At 39.2% G+C, this 22,530-nt stretch overlaps 1 protein-coding gene across 24 annotated transcripts in view; it reads right to left on the bottom strand.

The window, feature by feature from the left end:
• PARD3 (par-3 family cell polarity regulator) overlaps positions 1–22,530 on the bottom strand; it is a 487,425-nt gene that overhangs the window by 275,817 nt on the left and 189,078 nt on the right. For 18 of the 24 annotated variants that reach the window (XR_008429410.1, XM_053935553.1, XM_053935704.1 and 15 more), the window contains one exon: positions 19,595–19,775. The exons of the other annotated variants lie outside the window; for them this stretch is intronic. Coding sequence is in view for 17 of the 18 variants with exons in the window: in XM_053935553.1 (XP_053791528.1) it covers positions 19,595–19,775 (181 nt within the window). In the remaining variant the exon portion in view is untranslated. The remainder of the gene's footprint in view (positions 1–19,594; positions 19,776–22,530) is intronic. 24 annotated transcript variants of the gene reach the window in all.

Here is a 22,530-nt window from a genome sequence, read left to right as displayed (position 1 = left end):
TGAAGAATGTGCAAAGTTAAGCATCTTTACATGTAGTTTTCCAAGTCCCCTACAACAACAGGGAACATAAATTGTTCTCTTTTGGAAATGAAGAACATTTTCTACACCTTAGAAAAACTTTGGCAACGTCTTTTCTTTTTCTCTTCCTTTTTTTTTTAATTTTTATTTCCCCTCTAGTTTTTTTCCCCCATTCCTCTCCTTCTACAGTGCTGAAAACATGCAGTTACACTGCATGCTTAATTATGTGCCTCTCACTCCATTTTTTAATTTCACATTGCCAAATCTGAAGAGAGTAAAAAAATTATTCCTATAAGTTCAAAATCAAGAATAAGCCAGTAGAAAGAGCTTCAACTGAGGTTCAAAAGGAAATCTTGCTACATGAAAGACAGTTCGTGAATTTCTGGATCAATGACTTTTCATGCTTGCAGTTGCCAAATTTCATTAGAATTTGTGATTGGTTCTAGCCCAGAGATGAAGATCATCTTTCTTAGTGGAGAAACAGCTTTAGCCAGAACTAACAGAAGATATTTACTGAAATACTATGGTATATAATTCATGCCAGAATTTGTCAGATTCCCAGCAGCTAACTTTTCCAAGCTGTTTCCACACCACAAAGCTCCTTCCTTGTCTCATCCTAGAATATGCTACAATAATTTCAAGTATCTGCATGCAGAGAGGGCACATGAGGTAGATAAATTTTATTTTACAAAATCTGTAAATATTTATTTGTATTATTTATTATTATTATTCATTTTATGCTATCAAGGAATTCTCATTTTGTTTCATTCTTCAAAGGAGATGAATAAGGCAGTTATTTTTCTGTAGCCCAAAATATATTGATACCCTGAAATGAGAAAAAGAGCAGTCTACCAGTATATTTTACTTGGTCTTCTTCCATTAGCGTGAGTATTTGGAGGTTGTTGCTTAAACAGGAGGAATGTCAAAAGATTCCCAAGAAAATCAATAGCCCGGGACAGTTTATCCTGGAAATGCCCTGCAAGTAGTCAGCTGGACAAGTCTGCAACTCTGCAAAACCCCTCACACTCTGCACTCTACACTAAGCAGAAGAAAACATGTTGTTCCAACTGGTCTGGCAACCGAATGGCTTCTTCTGCACCTGAACCCAGACAAGCAACTCGTGCACTTGTGCACCCCGCTCTGTCCCAAGACCTCCCTGCAGAAAGATTGCAAGGTAACAAAATCTCTGCTGAGGATGGACAGAAGGAAAACCAGGAAAACAAAGGAACTACAGTTGTTCTAATTCCCATGAGCCCATGGCCAGGGTTGCTTTTCACATGGGCTGATGGACAGAGTGCTCACTTCCCTGAATGCCACACACCCAGACACAGCCCTGCAGCGTCAAGGCTAAGACCTCAGTCCACAGCAAAATGGACCCAGGAGCAAAGCAGGAATATGGAAGGGTCACTCTCCATCCAACTGCCAAGATGAAGATGCAAAGGAAGAGCTACTTTTCTGGCTAAGCACCCCAGCTGCACGGGGATACCAGCCAGGCTGTAAAGGACAGCTCTAAGAGCACTATGGCATCCAGTCCTCAGCAACCACGGGCTTCCCCTACCCACCGTGTACCTGCATAACCATAACATGCTCCTGTTATAACCAAAAATAAAATTCAGTCTAACAATACTTTTAGCTTAAGTTAATTCTTCACAAAGACTCTGTGGAATGCAATTCCTCAAAATTTTCAACTCCTCAAAAGGAAGTTACCTTGCATAACCACAAAAAGAGAGCCACAGAGAAAAGAGAGCCATCTCCTGTACTGATGGAGCTATTTCTTTAACCTACCTGAGAGCAAATGGCTTTGGGGAACAAGTCTTATTATCATAATTTTTATATTGTATTAGAATTTAGAACACTTTCAAGTAGTAAGACCTTCCTATCATATTGATTTTCAATCCATGCACCCTTATATGGCTTGTGCAAAACACCTTGCCATTCACAGAATAAACACAAGGAAGATGCACAAACAACTGTGAGTGGGAGAACACCCACACGTGAGTGGGAGAACACCCACAGGCTCTCACAGATCATCAATTTCTCCGCAGCCAATGTGCTCCCAGTAGGAACCACCTCTGATTTTTGAAGTGCTTACTTAAAAATCTGAACACTCAAAATGTTCTCATTCTACACCATTTTTACATTAAATATGGTGCTTCTGACTAAAACTACATTGCTACTTTTATTAACCAGTAATCTTGTGTTTTTTATAAAATAGAATAAGAAGAAAAATAGGTTAATATTGTTCAGCTACCAATGTTTATACAATCTCTGAAGGCAGAGTATTTTTATAACTATATGAGAGCTAGTGTATTTAATATTTCATATGAGACGTCAAAAATCTACTGCATAAAATAACATCTAAGATACTTACTCATCACTACAAATACAAAGGCTACCTAAAACAGAATTACCTCTTGCAGGTGTTTTTTGAAGTCATTATAGAAAAGTAAACTTGTATTCATACAGATACTGAAACATTATTTTTTATACCATTCACATAAACACGAAAAATACTTCTTAAATGTTTCTGAAAATAAATAGTTTTCTGAGGACAAGTTCATTACTTTGTGTTCTTCTCTGGAATTCTTAGAACTATTTTAAAAGTTATTAATTCATGAGAGAATTCACTTTTTTTTTTTTTTTTTTTGCCAAATGAGATTTTGATTTATGTGTTTTTCAAGTTTTTGAACATACTTCCAAAGGATGTTTAACATTTTCATTCTCAAGTTAGTTAGTTAGGAGAGAAAACTTACCCATTGGTCATGCAACACATTCAAAATGGAAACCTCCTCAACAATTTTAAAAAGGCAAGACTTTGCATATGTGGAAAATGAAGCCTAAATCTTAATAATGGAGGGTGTTCCATCCCCTCCACAACAGAACATTTCCAATGAAAGTGGGGTTTTTTATCATGGAAAAGCCAACAAGACAAAAGACCACACATGGAGGAACAACTCCTGGCTGCAGGTATTAGAAAACCTCAAGAGGAGGACAAATTGGGCTGCATTTTGTTCCATGTCCAGCAACAAGCAGACCTCACTAACCTCCCTCAGTTTTTATCACCTCTTGGAATACAACCATCATCACACCTTTTTGTGTGATTACCATGGCAATTCTAATCTAGGGAAGATTAAAATAAACCAAACAGCCAGATGTGCTTTTTCTGAGATGACCAAAACCATTTGTCAAAGGAAGGCTGCTCCCATGCTCCTCAGAAGCAGCTGGGTTATCTCAAATACAAGTGCTGGACTAAAACCACCAATCAAATGTAAACAGTTTTTTGCTGTTTCTACACAGCTGCTGAGCAGAAAAGCAGTTAAACATCTTGGAGAGCTCTGTTGCTCCTCTTCAGCAGCAACACCTCAGCAGGGCTGGAAATGGGAGTCAAAACTACCCAAGGCCACAGGCATTCAGATGTCCACATTCCTCACTCCTGGCTGGCACAGGGACAGGACTGGGATGCTGGCCCCTTGGCTTGCTAACTCCAGGAGAAAGGAAGAGGCAGAGATCATGAGACTGAGAGATGATTATGTTCAGCACATCCAAAACCTGCAGGCAGGTACATAATATCCCCATGGGGTCACTGGATCCTGTCACAGATCACCATAAAGCAGTCCCCTTTCTGACCACAGACATTTTGCAGTTCTTGTCCCTGTGCTCACTTCATGCTTTAGGAAGTCCTGTGACACAGACTGAGAGGACAGAGTGCCACCTTTTCAGTAAATGTCACTTCCCAGCCCCCTTCCTGAGGGGTTTTTAACTATTTAGTTTGCCTTTTCACACTGCAGGAGAGGAAAAGGAAAGAAGTGGACATCACATGCTTTGAAATCGCATTCTGGTGGGATTCACCTAGAGATGACTGAAGGATAACAAGCTTAATCCACAAAAATATAATACTAAATTCTTTAACAAAATACACTTTAGCAGATTTACTATCAAAGAAAACCAACCTTTCTGTTCCCAAACTGAAGGATGAAAGTCTTTGCATGAACAAAACAAACACAGAAATTCTTGGATCAAAATTCACTCAGCAGCATGAGGCTGAAAAAATTTCCTGCTGATTTACTGCATGGCAGTTTGCTTGTCTAGCCTTTCCAAACAGCAATCTAACATCAGTGTGAGGACAGCAAGAGGGAAAATTGCTGCCTAAGTGGCAGGTTTGTTATTGTTTGACAATTCTAAAGAGTTCACTAGAAACTTCTAAAAAGAGCATCTTTAATTCCCTGAAATTACTGATAATCGGCCAAGTGAATGGAGAACAATTATGAGGAAAATTGAATGCTTCCAAATGCCAATTTGCTGTATTTCCTGAATTAATATTGCATAAGCATTTCTAGTCTCTTGCTGTAAAAGCAAAGGACTAAAATCCTAGGCCCACAGGCAGTCTTACATGGCTCTCCTCACAGATTTCTGTATCATCATTTTTGCATTTTATAATCATACTTAGCATTTATGTGGTGACTTACATATTTAACCTATTTTTCTCTCAAACCCCCCCTCCATATCTGTCAAGTAAACTGTCTTCTGCATTAAATGTTCAACAATAAGCAGTCACACACAACAGCATGAAGCCCCTAATACAGCCAGAGATATAAGCTAGTTTTTCCCACTAATTAAGTCAGAGCACACTTGAAGCCATTGTTGCAAAATACAATCTTCGGAATTTTTTGTAATACAGCTATGCCAGCAGTTGGCCATGGAGTATAGTGAAGAGAATAAATACTCTGGGAAGAAAAGGGCTTAAAACATCCATTTTTTTTTAGCTGAGCCAAACCAGATCAGTTTCTGCTGAAGTGCCAAGAAAGCATTAAAAGTCAATCCAGAATTCTTGTCAGCCTCAGTTTCCTGGGTAGCAGCTGATTTGCTAGCCAGTCCCACAGGAGAACATGACAAGCCCAAGCCATGGTGACTCAACCAGATGCTGTCCATCCTCCTTAATCTGCACTTCATCTGCACCAAGGAGGAGCTGAATCAAAAAACAAATGCAAAACAACCTTTAAAATTAATTTTAAAGCAATGCAAGACAAAACAAACCTAACCAACACACTCCACCTACAAACAAAATATAGGGTATGGATGAAAGGGAAACCTGCCAGCTGGAGGTTTTGCAGGAGCAAAGGAGCAAAGGATATTGGAGCAGTATATAGAGATTTCTGTGGCAGACAGGATGGGAAGACTACAGAATTGGCTGGAATGGACAATGTAAACAACAAGAAAGGGGGAAAAACTGCACCACAAAAAATAAAATGGTAAGAAAACAAATAGAGAAGAATCTTAAAAAGAGAAAAGCATAGGTCCAAATATGCAAAGAATCATCCACTACATGCATTGCAGCGCTACTGTGAGACTCCAAACAAGACTCATAACTCAAATCCTGAAGACACCCTGTGATCATCCTGTCAAACACCTATATAAGCCCAGGTACACCATGCAATAATGTCTGCATTTAGTCTTTTAACTTCTGTTGGAAATACAGAAAAATATTGACTTTAATTTCAAGACTTCAGGAGACAGAGAATCTATCAAAGCCCCAGGACTGTCATTTTTAAAGCTCCGCAATTCACCGAATGTCTTCTATGTCAGACAATCCACAGTTTGTGTTTCAGGAAAGGTAATTCAAGATGTCATCATGCACTTACACAAATCTAACATTACACACTACCATTTTTCATTTTGTGATTAACACTTGAGAAATAACAGAAGTGTATTCATGTGGGATTATCCCTCCTTTTCGTGTCTTTAATTTTTGGTGCTTTTTTCCTTCAGTTTCTGGCATGGACCAGGTCTCAGGTTCTACAGAGAGCTTTGCAAAGAGAAAGGGTGAGTGGGAGGGCAGCAGCAACCTACTCACTTTCTCTCTCATAGTCATACATCATTTACATGGGTCCTAGGCTAACTGTTTATACAGCAAAGTAACATCAAGGAAACAGTTATGTATTTTTATTTGTCCCCAGGGAAGTAAACATTCCCTGCCACTAGCTCCTCTTCCTGTGCTCCCCCCTCCCCTTTTCTGATCCATTCATCTTGGTTCTTTAATTCTTCATGCCTTCTCTTTTCCATTCTCCTTCTGATACAAAGTGTTTGTCTCCTTTCTAAAATTTCCATGAGGCATCAAGTTAACCCAGATGCACTGGGTTCTCAATCTGGAAGTCAGCAAATGGAAACAGAAGGAAGGAGCATCAAGTCACCAACTAACCTTCTCTCGGGTTAAAGCCTCATCCCATCACACGTGCTGAGCATCTCACATTCTGCAGCTTGATAACTACAGACAGAAAGCACTGAGCACACAAAGAGCCTCCAGCAGCAGCCCTACCTTTGACATTTCCTCACTTTTCATTGTTAAAAATGACCCTTCAGGTATCTTACAAACAAATGACAGGAAAAATAGTGAGGGAAAAAATCAAGGAAGGAAACACAGAGCAAACAGTTTACATTGCAGTGAGAGTAATAAAATAGTTATGACTAAAATCAAACAAATGTATTTAATTTGGCTGGTCAAAAGGAAAATAAAACATAATTAACCACTATCTATGGGTGAAAATTATCATCCCTCTAGCTAAAACTATGACTTTAAGAAATTTTTCCAAGGAACGATAAATGAAACACTGTATTTGGTTTAAATGTTACATATACAAGGACTTAAAAAAAAAAAAAAAAAGAAATGCAAAAAAAGCCCCACAAATACAGCTTTCCTTACAAAAGCCATCCCTTTTGATACAGCATAATATGAATTATTTGATTTAATTACTTACTAAACTCACTAAATGCTGCAAAAACATGTGGTCAGTGAAATGCCTTCCTCCCACAGATGTCTGAAACTCTGATCCTTTCTGAGGAAATTCTAACTATGTACCAATCTTATCTGCTTTCATACAGAAAACACTGAAAACCTGCTGTCCTAAAACTCAAGACATCTGCCAGATCTGGGAGGCATAAAGTAGAGAAAAATACAACATTGATTCACAAGGACTCAGTGCCTGTTAAACACAATTGGATTTGCAGAGAAACCTTGAAAGCATAAGTACTGAGAAGATATTTAAAACATCTGGCAAAACCTGGATGAGGGGAGGGTGAAACACAAGCTCATAACACAAAAGCAAATTAAAATACTTCATTAAAAATATTTTTCACCCTTACTAAAACATTCCGACTTTAAAAAAGAAAAATGGAAACAAATAGAGCAAAATCCCAGCCCTGGGAAAACTGAGAAACTGAACATGGGATATGGTTCATACAGCAAAGCACAAATTGCTCAGGATGAGTGAAGCTGATGTACTGCCTTCAGGGTTTGAGGACTAATTTAATATTCAATTCACCCCATAACAGGAATCCCATGCAAAAAATTCACATGCACGAAATCATTCTGGTAAAACACAGAATGAAGATTCCTAGAAGCTGGCTAGTACACCAGCAGCCACCCAGGCGAACAGCACATAAATAGCTGCATTACAATCTACCCTCAAGTGACAGGCACTGGGAATTATATGGAATTCCATATAGCAGTGAAATCACACACACACAGGCACAGCTCTCCTCCCAGAGTTTGTTCTGCTGGGCGTGTACCGGCACCGGGAGCTGCAGCAGGGACACTGCAGGGTCTGAGCCCAGTAAAGGCTCTGAGCCCAGCAAAGGCTCTGAGCCCAGTAAAGGCTCTGAGCCCAGCAAAGGGTCCGAGCCCAGCAAAGGCTCTGAGCCCAGCAAAGGCTCTGAGCCCAGCAAAGGCTCTGAGCCCAGTAAAGGGTCCAAGCCCAGCAAAGGCTCTGAGCCCAGCAAAGGGTCCGAGCCCAGCAAAGGCTCTGAGCCCAGCAAAGGCTCTGAGCCCAGCAAAGGGTCCGAGCCCAGCAAAGGCTCTGAGCCCAGCAAAGGCTCTGAGCCCAGCAAAGGCTCTGAGCCCAGCAAAGGGTCCAAGCCCAGCAAAGGCTCTGAGCCCAGCAAAGCAGGCACTGCCCCGAGTGCTGCTTCCCTGCCTGGGGCCTGGGGCACACTCTGGGTACAGATGACCCACAGCAAACCCAGAGGCTGCACCCTCGGAGGGCAGCTGCTCGCTCCCAGCACCACTGAGGACATGGCTGAAGCATGCAGTGCTTGGGTACCCCATTTTCTACGTATTCTCTGGATTTGCTGCCACCATGACACACTACTGCACTGCAGCTGCCAAGACACGCAGTCTGGGATAAACTCTTCAGCTAACAGAAGAAATACGCAGACCAAGCTCAGTAAACAAACGTCTGTGAGTATTCCTAGCTGCAGTTTCATGGAAGCTTTTTCACCCTTCACTTTTTGGGTGATAGGCTTTTAAACAGTTCTATTTTGTCCTCCTCCTCTCCACTGACTGCTTACACATGGCTTCTCCTCCTCTAGCTCCTGGAGCAGCACCCTGGCAGTGACCTCTCCTCAAGCCTTCAGCTGCCCTGCTCCCCCAGTCACTGCCGAAGCACAAACCAGAAATAATATCTTGATACCAGCACTAATTGCAAACAGATTTTCCCCCTACCCTTTATGGGTGGAAGAACTGAAAATACTTATTACACTGTAATGTTACGTTTTAAGCAACATAACAAAGAGCTATGGGAAAGCAGGATTACAGGAAGACTTTGGCCACTTGTGTTTTATTACTTTAAAGGTGAACTTAAAACAGAGGTAGAGGTAAATCATCTACATGTACAAGACTCACAGAAATATTGCCTACTATGTCAAACTAGAGCAGTAACTTTATTCACTCACTTAATGGATATTTCCCATGGATAAATGTCATGCAGTTCATTTGACAGAGCAGTTTCACTGTTTTTTCACTGCAACAAGACCTTAATTTTTATTTATTTTTCCATGAGTCAAGAACCCAACTAAAATTTTAAATAAAACATTAAGAGATTATACTATGTAAGACCCTTCAGATGGAAATCATTGTGAAAGTCAGGCAGTGTTTGACCTACAATCTCTCTGTCATCTAAAGAAAGTCTTAAACATCAGAGTTCAAAATGGATTGGAATAGAAGCTAACATCATTTTTATATTTGGTGGAGAAAGCTTTCATAGGCAGAAAACCTCCAGAAAGCCCAAAAGCAGAGAGATCAAGTCAGGACTTACTAAAAACACAGAAAGACTTATTTGTGTATTATATAAGGCTGGTTAACAAGGCACATGTGTCCATTTTCCAACTTTTTAGAAACTGGTGAACATAATTTTGTTCTTTTATAATCTACTAAGAAGAACTGCTAGCATTGCTTCAAATGTTATTTCATTTGAAACAGTTTCAGCAGTTGTTGCCCATCGTTATCGTGTCTCTAAACCTGCAAATGCATTTACTTTATTAGCCTATATTAAGGCTATTAAAGGAGGGATGCTCCTTTACACAGCCACCCATTCCAGAGGCTGAGTGTGTATACAGAGAACTCTCCCAAGTGCACGGGGAGCCAGGATACCCTGAACAGCAGGAAAGGCAGGATGGCTGTAACACCCTGCACAGTGTGTGAGAGAATGGGGTACAGAACCACCCAATTGCATAGAGCAGTAAAAACAATTCATATGCTTCAGACTTCATTATGTTCCCATCATGTTTATTCTTCCAGATTTGGGCTGGCTTTCACTGCCACATGGTGGCACCTCTGATGCTTCAACATCTGACAACACATGGCAAGAAAAAACACAGCTGCCCCCTCTGCAGAGGTTTACCTGTTTGGGACCAGCACCACAAAGTGACCAGATACCAGTGTCAGACCCAAGGCAGATGGCACTGTTGGTTTAACCATGAAATTACATGAAAGTGTCTCAAACCCAATCTTACTCTGAAAAAAAATAGAACACGGGACTTTCTGCAATCATGACATACTGTCCACAACCAAAATATACCTCCCAAGCATAAGTGGGGCTGTATAGGAACTTGTGGGGGCCATGCAAAATTGCTCAGTAAGTAAAACTGAGAAGCTGCTTGCTTTGTAAAATGCACTTATCCTTTCTCTTCCAAATTTGAAAATTACCTTTTTTAAGGCAAAAAAGGCAACATCCTACTTAATTTTTTTTTTAATCTTTCATGTAAGAAATTATTTTCATGGTGTGAGTTAAATCACAGGCAGAACAGGATTCTCATACATGTATTTTGGAACTGGCCAACTCCATTTCACTCCCAACAACAGAGATTAACCAGTGCACCTAGTGCAGCCAATTGTTAATACTTTCCCCTGCAGCCCTCTGGAGTCACAAGGCTAGCCCAAATCTGAGAGAGCTTTGGGGGAAAATATTACAGGGTTAAAGCAAAAGACTCCAAAAGAGGCTCTTACCCTTGATGTTGTCCAAGACGTTTATTCCATAGGAGGAAGAGGGAAAGAGGAGGAAAGAGAGAAAGAGAGCAGGCAAAAGTGTGGGCAAGAGAGCGAAGAACGGAGGAGCAGGGCATTATCTACCCTCCTGTTCAGGAAGGGACAATTGGCTCCCAGCCAGTTGGGTCCAGAAAGGAAGGAAGGGTTAAACTAACATGGTTACAGCTACAGGGGTCTCTGGCGAGGGGAAGAACCATTCCCCAGAGCAATGCAACAGCCAATGGTCCATCTCTCTGAAGTAAGTGGCAAAACAGGTCAGATGAACACACCCTAAAGGTGTCCAAGAATGAGAAACTGGGTTGCCTTGAGCATTTAGCTCAGATGCAGAACTTGAAGTCTGTTGGTATCAACCTCATCCATCACACATCTCCTTTGAATCAGCTGTTATCCAGCAATTGCCAAAAGAGTCCAGTTTTCCTTTGAGCTGTGAATATGAACAGTGCTGTACAGAGAACTGAATCAAATCCAATGCCTCAGGATAAGGTTTTAATGGCTGATCACAGTTTGTTTTGAGAAGCCTCATTTCTGACTCACAATATTTGGAAGCTAATGCAAGCTTGCTCTTGCTGTCTTTGTACACCCCTTTACTGTACGCATGCAAGCAGTAGTAACATTTTAACTTAACCTTAAGTGCCACTGTTTGCTTTTGTCTCTAAACCCACATGGTCCCCAACTCCCTGTCTACATATATCATCATTTCTACTTTCTGTCAATCCTAAACTATTGATAGAGTTAGTTGCCTAAATCCATAACAGAGGCTAGAAACAGAGGCCTGGAACACAGCCTGAGCTCACATTCACTCCAACCCCAAACAGCCCAGCTCTGGCATCAGCCCAGGCAGTAAAAGCAAGGTGACAACTGTGTCACACAGGGGGATCCCATCTGTCCTTGCAGTGTCACAGAACAGGAGCTGAGCTGAGGTTCCCTGGCTGCAGAGTACTGGGGACCCTGAGCCAGGCCAAGCTGTGACAGCAGGAGAGCAGGTGCTGCTCAGAACAGCTCCATGGGCTGAAGCCAAGCTAGTCACCTCCACAGCATCCAGTGCCAGGGGTCAAAAAGAGATAAGTTCTTCTAAATACATACACTTTATTCTCACCCCGAATGCTTCATCTGCCCCCATGAACCCACAACGTTCTGAAGCTGGCACTCATCTTAATTACATAATTAACTTAAGATTTACAGCAAGAGATGGGTAGGAAAAACAACAAATTTTATCTTTGTTTCAAGTATGAAATAAAGCAATAAATTAATGGAAAGTTGTTTCTCACCCACTCCTTTATTTCAATATCATGTTTCAGTCCTTTTCAGGGCATGAGGGTAAATAAAAAACAACCCTATTCAACCAGTAGCCATCTGTCTCTCTCTCATCCTTCTCAAAGGAACACGTCAAAAGACACAGAATTTGAAGCAACTTTTTCCCAGTAATCACCCAAAGAGATGGACTATCTCCAAAACACATCCCCATCTAAAAGAGTGTGTTAATATGCTGCAAATGTAATAAGGAAGGGAGCAAGATGATCCCTTGTGAATTACGAACAAAAGCAGGCAACACTGAAGTAAAAGTTTAGCATAATAAAGGATATACTTTAAATGCAATATCTTACTACACTGGGCTTGTGATCAAAAATACCCACATGTTTTTTGGGGAGGGAGACATGCACTAGCTGATGCACTGAACACAGGGTAGCACCACACACAGTGCAGCACAGAGCCCCCAGCACACACCCCTCTTCATAAGCCCTAAAACAACAATCCCACAAGATCAGCCTGCTTAGGACCAAGTGAGTAATGAAATACATTTGATAAAATTTGCATCCTTCTCCTGTTGAAAGATTTTTTTTTTGTCAGTAATTAATGTCAGTTGCCCACCCCCCCATACTCCTTCAAAGACTCATTCCTGTTGCCTCAAAGCAAAGCAAAGCATGACTGGGATGCCAGTTACTGTTGCAGAGTAGTGCCTCTGGATCTTAAGGATGCCTTGAAGCATACTGTTTTATCACATTTCAGAACAAGTATCTATAAATACTGCATAAGGGTTTTAGAAACTGTTGGGTAAAAAAATGTAATATGTACATATGCCTTCACAGAGTAAAAAGCTTCACAGGATGGTTGGCTGTATTGTGAGAAAGCATTCCCTACTCATTTCAGATTCATGTTCTTTTGCCTTCACTGTACTCCTCATTTGCTTATAATGAAATTACAAGAAACAGAGAAGCAATCAAGAAAGTAACTATTTTAAGAGTTATTACACTTACAGATATAATACTTATTGATATGTGGGATGATAAACTCTTTATATAAGCATATATTTTTATCTCAATGGTATTAAACCCATGATACCACAATATGACAGACTTGAGCAGCTACATTGCAACATTTGATTGGATAAAATGGTATCATGCTTTTGCATACATAAAACCAGAGTTCCATTACGGAAAAAGTTGCCTTTCATTTAAAGAAAGGGAAAATAAAACTCAACAACCACCACATGAGTGTTGAAATAGTCTGAGAATACAGCTCTAATTTCCATAATATCTTGTTGTTCAAGTGATCATTAAATCTATTTAAGATGTCAAATTTAGACTAATATCCAAACTTGACTTCTTAACCTGCTCAAATTCAATACTTATATCTTCATAACCCTTCCTTATTATCTTTCTTGTACTATATTCTCTAGCTACCTGATACCTCTAACCAGGTATCAGATACAACACTGTATTTTTACTACTTCTTGTTATTAGTACTTGTAGATAGAAGTCTTCACCATATGGAATAACATCTTGAAATACACTACAATTACTCAGGTTTCCTCCAGAGAATCAGTAAATTCTAAATTTTTTTTTACTTTATTGTTTTCAGGGATTTTTTTAATCCTACTAGGAGCAACAGTATTTTGCTTGCTGGTACACCAAGAAGATTGAAGATATTAAAGGTTAATTTAGAAACTTAAACAGTTTAAAATTCATTTTTTTTTACAAACATGTCACAATCTCATCAAAAACACATGGTTTTTAAACTGCTCAACAATCCCAAATTAACAGCAGAGCACTATGCTTGGAGAAAACACGAACTGGAGATCACTCAAGACAGAACTGTGTTGTACAAAGATCAAATTTAGCCTCATGGAAGAAAGCAGCACCTGGTACTGATTTTTTGATTCAATAACTCTGGCTTTTAAACAATCATATCCCTCACAGAGCTTTAGGGATAAAATGTGATAAGAATTCCTGAACGGCAAGAGCACCAGAAGGTGAGGAAACAGACTCTGCTAAATCTTCTCAAACTCCAATGCATGAGAAACCTTCCTTATTCAGATGCTAACAGAGGTGCAAGCCTCAGTTCAAGGTTCTTTTTGTATTATCCAAACAGTAAAAGAAACCTAGGAGAACCTGACAAGGGAGTAACAGTGGGAATGATGGTTTGGAAATCCTTTGTATTTCATTCCTGGAACTTCACTGGAATCACAGGCATCTGAACATCAGTGAAGGAGACCAAGGAGATGGACCGTGGGAAGCTGAGCTGATCGAAAACTCGACACAGAGAGTGGGAAACATCCCCCTGACCTCAGCAAGCACTGTCTGTAAAGTCCTAATCTTTCATAACAAATGTGGATGATTTTCTCTATATTTTGTATTCGGCTATTTAATCCTAGAGATAACTCAATCTGATAAAGCTCCTAACATCTGGGTTTTGATGAACTCATCTTTCTCTTCCTCCATTTCTGATCTCTCAATTTCTTAGTTCTTCAACATTTGAAAATATCTTTATTTCCATACATAAGGATGACTCAGAGTTGAATTAGGAGTCAAGGAGACATAAACAAGAATGAAAATGTTTCTAGTGGCCATATGTGGGAAAGAGTGCTGAAACAATCATCATTTCTGAGACCAGAACAAATATGAACTCACCTCTGCAGTTCTTTGGCAACACACTAACATGGAGCGCTCCAAATCATGAAACCAAAGCCTTTACCTTATAAATATTTACATAATACTTCTCAGAATATACATTTGGGACTCTAGATAAATACTTGTATCAAAACAGTGAAGTGACATATTTAAAGCAATTTTAAAGTACTTGAAATTCACACATTTGTGTACTCCCATCTTTAAATGGTTTACATAGCACTGAATTTTTTGAAGACTCAAAATTAAGATGCAAAGACATACACACTGTTACAACAGACACAAGATATGGCTCACCTGGGGTCACCAAACAACCCAATGGCTTAGCCAGGAACAGGACAGATTGCCCCCAGAGGCCCCACTGCCTCAGAGCACAGTGCAGACAGTGCTCAGCAGCAGCCAGACCCTGCCTCTGAGCCATTCCCACAAATACTGCCTTGCTAAATGAGGTGTAAACATGTTTTTTAGCCCTATGGGTTACAAAAAATGGCTTTTGCTCAGGAAATGCCAACTCTCCTTCTTTTACCAGACATGAAGAATGAGAAAAATATCAACACATTTCAAGACTTGGATCCTACCAGTTTCTTCCTTTCCTTAATTAAATAAACCAGTCCTACCAATTCATCATAGTCTCCAAAGCAACTTATTCTTGTTGCTCTTTTTTGACTTTCTTCAACTCATTTAGAATTTCTCCACAGCTGGCACCACAACTGGTCACTCCAGATTAAGTCTTCCTGCTCACAAGAGCGAGCCCAGAACAGCATTTGCTTTTGATCTTTTGATGGAAGAGCATAATGCCTGGTTGCAGTGTAATAGTGCACCATATTGCCAGAATCCTTCTAACAGTATTGTGGACTTTGCTGTTCATTAGTACTGCCTTACAAATTACCTTTTTCTTCTCAGATGCACTGGCTGTGCCCATCTCACTGATTTCAAAACACTTAATAAATGTATCAAAAGTCAATGCTGAACTGAAACATTGTACCTGAAACTCCGTCTTAGCTTTTTATGCAGTACTTTCTATTCCAGTTCAGATTTATTAAAATACTTAACAGTCTAAATACTAAATATGAATTAATTATTATTAATTAATTAATAATATTAAAATACTAAACTAAGAGAGCCCTCAGGGACTATACTTGTTATATCCTACTAATTTGTCAGTGAACAACTAAAAACTGCTCAGAAAGCAGAGAAAGAGACAAATTCAAAGGCAAGCAAGGTCAGGAACTTTATTATAGCAATGAATTCCCAGTCAAAGTCTGCATGCATGCTCTTACCCGTGAGGAATAAACTTGTGCTGATTGCAGGGTAAGAGCACACTTGCACACAGGGAACCTTAAAGCAACAGCCATGCTGCTGGGTAAACAATGATGTGAAGCTGCAGCAATTTCTTTGCTTCTCTGCCCTTCTAGCACATCTTCAGAGCCAGCTGTGCACTCACTTCAAAATATTCTTATCTAGACTTTTTTTTTTTCAGAGTCTGGTTCTGTGACCAGAGTACAAAATTGATGCTGAGAGTCCTGCTAAAATATATGATACAGATCACCTGAGCATATAATTCACTGCAGTGCACCAATTCCAGCCAGCTCTCAGCAATTTCTTAGGCTCTCTGGCCAGTGTTCCAGGAGATCTTGACCCTCCAGCCTTTAGGAGAATCTTACAATTATCCCACATCTCCTTTTTAAGGAACTGAAGCACCTACAAGACATCCTGAAAACAAAAGCAGCAGTCCCCCCTGGCAGCTGCTTTGTGTCACACTGGCACGAAGCAGTACCATACAAACGCAGGTGGGAAGCTGTACATGCACAATATGCTTGTACACCTGTCTGCTAAATATGTCACTGTGGACATCATTCACTTTTACAAGCAATAGCTTTGAGAAGCAAATTGTTTACTTTTATTAATTATATTTGCAATCACGAATTACAAAGGTTGGGTGAGATCTCTGGGGGCTATTTGGTTTAATCAGTCCACACAAAAAAGGACCAGGTGGAGCAGGCTGTTCAGAGCCATGTTCAGTCAAGTTCTGTCCATCTCCAAGCATATGGAGATGTCACAATTTCTCTGAGAAACTTGTTTGGCTCTCCAGATGAGAATGGTTTTCCTTATTTCTAACTGGCGTTTTCCTTGTCCATAGCTGTGCTTGTCATCTCCAGTAATAATGTGTCTATGTGAGAAAAATCTGGCTTCATTTTCTCAATACCCTTTCATTAACAGCTGAAGAAAAAAGAAGATCCAAGCCCCCTTATTCCCCTTAAGGGAAAAAACATCAGCTCTCCAAACCTCTCTACCTCTCTTATAATGTTTTCCAAATCATGTTATGTATGAAAACTGTTTTTTCACTGTAACTGCTGAAATATTCAGAGACTTGTTACACATAATCACACCAAGACAAATAACCAAGGGTGGTCTTAGTTCTTGAACAAACTAAATAATTTTAAAGGAAAACAAGACAAAGAGATGACCCTTTTCACAATATCTCATGAAGCTGAAAAGGGATTTTATTTACAATATTTAAATGCAGTACTGTGAAACAAACAACTTGGTTCACAGGCAGTGCACCCGCTGCTGAACTGTCACTGCCTGACATCCTGTCTTATCTGCCAAATTGCTCATTAGGTTTGGCAATTTTCACCTGCGCCGCCAGTTTATATTTCAGCAGGGAATAAACATCAGTCTGCTTTAACAATCTTCTGCAGTGAGCTTCCAACCTCTTCCCAGAAAACACGCAGGCAAAACACAAAAAATGCCTTGTGTACTGTATGCTTAGAAAAAAGATGCAGCTGAAGTGATGAAATACAATAAGAAGTTTAACTTGGGAAACAGAAAAGCAGTAAAAAAGAAAGAGCTAGATAAGAAACATAAATAAATCAACTGCTTGTATCAATGAATTATGTTTTCACACTGCAAAACAACACAGGGGGTATGGGCCAGCCTCATTTTTGCTTCTATGTTTATATGGGAAGATGGAATTTGACACACACACACCCTCTCCAACACACAAAGTACAGGCTGTGTTTGTGCATGGGAAAAGAGGGACTCCAGATGAATACTACTTTTCCAGCTGGACCTGATCTAGCTAACCTTTCCCTTGCTGGGAGAGGAGCGATGGTGTGATCTATAAACAAACAAAAGGGGTAGCATGGCAACCAGAACAAAGAGAGGAGGATCTCAGCAGGCTTTGAGCCCCAGCCTAATGCACGGAGCTGCTGCCTGGGAGCAGAGGATGCAGGTGAGTTGCAGCACGAGGGCACAAAACCGCGCGGGAACGGCCACGGAGCAGAGCCCACTGCGCCAGCAAAAAACACCAGAGATGTAAAACAAAACGGCTCAAATGCTATAAACCAATTTCAGACGGAATACTGTTTTTCATTTGTTAGAAGTAAAATATTCACCGCCAACCCTGCAATTAGCTGGAAAATTACAATAATTACAGCAATTTTGTATCCCATCTCCAATCCAATTAATAGATATATGACCTTGTCAACATGTAATAATCAGGATCTGCATCTACCGCAAAACTGGATGGGTTTTATTTGCTGAATAGAACTTACACAGTAAGAAGATAATTATTTGAAATACTGAGAATACCATTTGTATGCTATGCTTCACTTCACAAGTTATAAAGGAACAACAATAAGGATAGTATTTCCATTTTCAATGTATATTTAAATGAAATTCCTGAAATAGGTATGTTTAATATGGAGTAATATTACTGCATTGGGATTCCAAGTCTGTGGTTTGGAACATTTAAAACCAAAACATATCTGTCAACATTTAAAGAAAGGAATTAGATAGGAGAACATTTCTGATTTCTGATAACATATTTATTACAAATTGTTTCACACACTTTATTTGTGCATGCTTCTACAAAAAGTGTCAAAGAGCTATAATCCTTACTAACAGTTTTTAGAAGTATTCTGTATTTCTAAAGAGCTTTGTATTGAAGGGTCTCAAACTCCTTTTTGGTCATCTTAGCAATCAGTGAACTAGCCAAATGCTTCATGTATTTTCCAGAATGACACCAAAGATAAGTGAGCTGTCCAATATACCACTGAGTTTTATCTGTACTATATGATTTTGGTGCACTAAAATTCACATATTGTATAATATACCAGATAATCACACTAAGGAGAAAATGTGTATGCACTTGCCTGCTCTAACCCCTGTTAAGCTGAGAAGCAAGGAGGACAGTTTTTTGGCTTATGCATGGAAATGAGATGTGCATTTAGCAGTGACACACTCTAGTGACAGCAAAATGGAAGGGTCCTGAAATTCCAGGATACTTCTTTATTCTGCCATTAATCCTTCCCTAATTTAATTCTGTATTGCAATGAAGCATAGTTACAGCTTAAAAAGACACACATTCAGCTCTATGTAAGCTAATTGTTAAATGCTATTCCCGTAATTGTAGAGAAAACATTCTGGTACAAAACCCAGCAAACTTAACAGAGTGGTAACTTCTCCATCTGCATTCTACCTGACTGCTTAAACACTGATTTTATCCATTAATAAAACACCTACACAAAATTAATCTCTTGGAAATTACACATGGTTGTTTCAAACAATGTATCTGTAAAATATCAAAGGACTGATAACACTATCTTCTGCTAAGAATTTTCTGGAGTGGAGTCCCTATTTCAAAAGTTCAAAATTATAGACACTACACATAAAAGGACACAATACCTTATCCACTTTGTTTTGTTTGCATGGTACTTTTAACAACAATGAAAATTATACAGTAAATTTCATTCCATATTTTTCTTCTTAATAAGTTCAAATAGTCAAAGAACCTGCCTGAGCAAGAAATGCAAAAAGTAATTCCTGCTATGTGGTTTTCCAACAAATGTTCATCACAGTGAAATAAACAAAATAAAGGGATGTTTCTGGATGTAGTTTCTGCTTTTTAAAGTGTATTTTTGCAACACAGTAAATGCATATTTTAGCAGGTGTTTTTATGGAAAGGTGACAGCATAACCTAGCAACATTGACAGGTTAAGTGGAAAGAGCTCCTATCTTTAGTTTCTTTTTACCATTTTGTTCATTAAATGAACAAAACCGAAAATTACACCATGCAGCAGCTACATTTGGAGATATTGCTGTGATTTTCAGAGTGAGGACAATTTTAAACTGGCAGCATAGAAGCAGCTTATGACTCCTAAAAGCAATTTATAAATAATTTATTAGGACAGGTTTGTTTACTTGCATGCAAGAAGCATTTATGCAGTTTCTCAGTTCTGATCAGCTTTCGATAAGGACAGATAATGAATCACTTTTCCCAGCAGCATCGATGCTCTTGGCATCTTTGTAAATTTAGACAGAACACATTAAGATACTGAGAACATTTACTCACTTGCACGAAGGACTGATGGCGTGACCTCAATTTCACTTGTTGCTTGGTAAGGCTGAAAGGCCGATGCCGCGTTGGAGCCAAGCTCACTGCCAAAAATCTCCGGGCTCTGCGTGCCTGTCGAGCTGGCGCTGGTGCCATCACCCCCATGGTGTGGATCTTGCTCATCAAACACAGCCACAAGCTGCAAATGACAATTTAATCTACTGTTAAAAAAAGACCTCAGCACCATCAAAGTGCCATTGCAGATCAGCATTTCAACATTTCTTCCCACCAAAGAGCAAGAAGTGTCTATCAACAGAGACTCCAATCAATGCCTAGATCACAACATCATCAGCCAAAGGAAAGGCAGCCATTAACTGGATCCTGCAAAGAGTCAACAGCTCTGGTGGGACACGAAACTCATCATGGTGAGCCAGAGAAAGAATGGCACCAAGTCAGGAAAGCAAGGGTTGCACCTTCCTAAGGAAACCACTTCATCCTACCCAGAAATGCAGAAAACTATCTGAGTGTGGATTGATGCCTGTGCACTGGAATTCAATACGTGTGCTTAGATACCTCTATACACATCATTACTACAGAGTCAAATCATGAGCAAAACCACAGTTTTACAGAATAAAAATATTCAAGAAGAAGTCATGTTTATACACACTGAAAGCTACAGACAAAATGCAAAGCCAAGGGAGTGTTATAATCACAACCAGTCATCATCTATTAAGCTGCCATCTATTATTATTACTTAAGTTGTGGGCTTCTCTTCTAAAATTTCTTTAGTCAGATTTATGGAAATACTCTGTATCTGTTAGCCATCAACTTCTCCAAGACAAGTTTGAAATCTCAACTCCCTTTTAGAACTTTGCCAAGTCATTAATTAAATAAATATTTACTAAATCTGTGTTCACCACTGCAAGAAAAATAGGAAAACATCACAGTGATTTTTGATACACCTGAGATATTTTTTCCACTGTAGATGATTTTATGCACTTATTTGAAAGAAGTAATTTATCCCAATTTATCTTTCATAACATACTGAAAGAGATAACGCCAGCTCTTATACACATTTCATTTTAGAACTTAATTTTCAAGACAGAGAAAAAAGCGTTATGGATAGCAGCACTCTGCAGCCTGCAAATTAATCTATAATATAATATTTGAAAGACATTTCCAAGAAAGTATTACATTCTTCTGTCCAAATTGGTAGGGTAAATGGAGCAAATCAACTTAAACCTATGCTGGTCCCTGCAAATTGTTTATTCTGTTAGCAACACAGCTAAAACTTTATGTAAGCAAAAGGCATCTCTTCTTTTTTTTTTTTTAACTGATTTCAACATCATCTTAGCCAAAAGATTTTAATAATAATCCCTTTACTCAAATTTAACTTACATAAGCATCAATAAAAAATTTTTAAAACTCAACTCTAAGCCCAAGTGGAAACCATTTGGGAATTCAGCTTGTGAAAGTACTCTCAGGCATTTACTCTTTTTCACCAGTCATTTTGAAATTACAAGGAGTAGCAAATTTCTGCCAATAATTCCATATCTAATGCAAATTTAGGTTCAGGCATGCAAAAAACAGAAAGAAGAAACTAATAATGGATAAAGGATCCATGCTCTCTCCAGTGCTGGTTGAAAGGCAGGTAGCAGCAGGAAAACTAGACTGCAGCTGCAGACAGCTGGAACATGTTTTTACCATAAAAGTCATTATTTTATGCTTGAGTAATCTACACACAAAAGAGACGTGACAACACCAAAATGTCAGTAGCTCAAGAGTATTGGAAATTTAATTTTCTAACACAATGTGAAATATCAATGCTTACAAAAATATGCTTCTAAAACTTTACTCATAACTCTCTTACTGTTTTATAGCAAGCTAATTACCAATCTCCAGCAACTGAAAATAAATTAATCCACAAGTGAAGGTCTGTAAGATATTCCAGCAAAAGACAAACAAAGCATTTGAGAATCCTAGCATGAAACAGCAAATCTTTTTGTCCTTCGTATGTCAGGTATCAAGATAAATTCCCCAATTACATTCTGTTCCTCTGAGGCTGATTGAAAAATATTATTCGATGCATGCAGCTACAAGTATTTTATAGATATTATATATATGCAAAAAGGTATGTGCATATAAATCTCTATACATGTTATCTCCTACTCTAAGTTGCCTCCAGCTTTTTGCCTATTCCACACAGTCTACAACCTATAACTTCAGAACATCTAAAAATGAAAGTTTCTTATTCCAAGCTTAGCTTTTGATCTTATCGGGTTTTTTTCAGGTATTCACAGTTTTGACAGCATCAAACCTTCAAAAGGCTTCAGTTCCATTAAAAGGCATACCAAGTTGTAACATTTTTTTCAGCATGAAGAAACACAAGCCATGTTAGTCTTATCCAAATCTAATTAGCATTAGGAACACAGGTTAGGAAGTTCATTGTGAAACAGCACTACAAAGGTACAGTAGCCATCTGGACTACAATAGCTCAGTCCTCCTAATAAGCTAGCAAGTCTTTGGGACTGGAAGATTTATTGCAAATAAACACTCTTGAATCTTGATTTCCAGACCCTGGTATGCCATTCTGCAAGATTATGAGCTTGTGGGAAACAAGGATAGCCAAAACATCTTGGGCTTTATTATAATATCAAGCATTTATCTCTGATTTCTTCAGAGACTCTTTATTTTACATGACCCTTTAAACACCCTTTATTTTAATCAAAAGAGATTATTCAAGGAGAGGAATTGTACTACTAGAGGCCCAGAGATCACATTGACTCCCATCCTTGCAAGAAAAAGAAACAAAACAAAAAACTTTCAGAGACACTTTACTCAACGTGGAAGGAACCACAGGAGTAGGTCACTGGAGCTATGAAGAATCCTTTGCTGCAGGAATCCACAGCCATAAACACTGCTCTGTGCCAGGGAAAAGGCCTCTTGATGAGTCA

This window comes from Vidua chalybeata, chromosome 1 (assembly GCF_026979565.1).
Source record: "Vidua chalybeata isolate OUT-0048 chromosome 1, bVidCha1 merged haplotype, whole genome shotgun sequence".
Lineage (NCBI taxonomy): Eukaryota > Metazoa > Chordata > Aves > Passeriformes > Viduidae > Vidua > Vidua chalybeata.
Note: the sequence above shows the minus strand (reverse complement) of the source record. Positions and strands in the feature narration are given on the sequence as shown.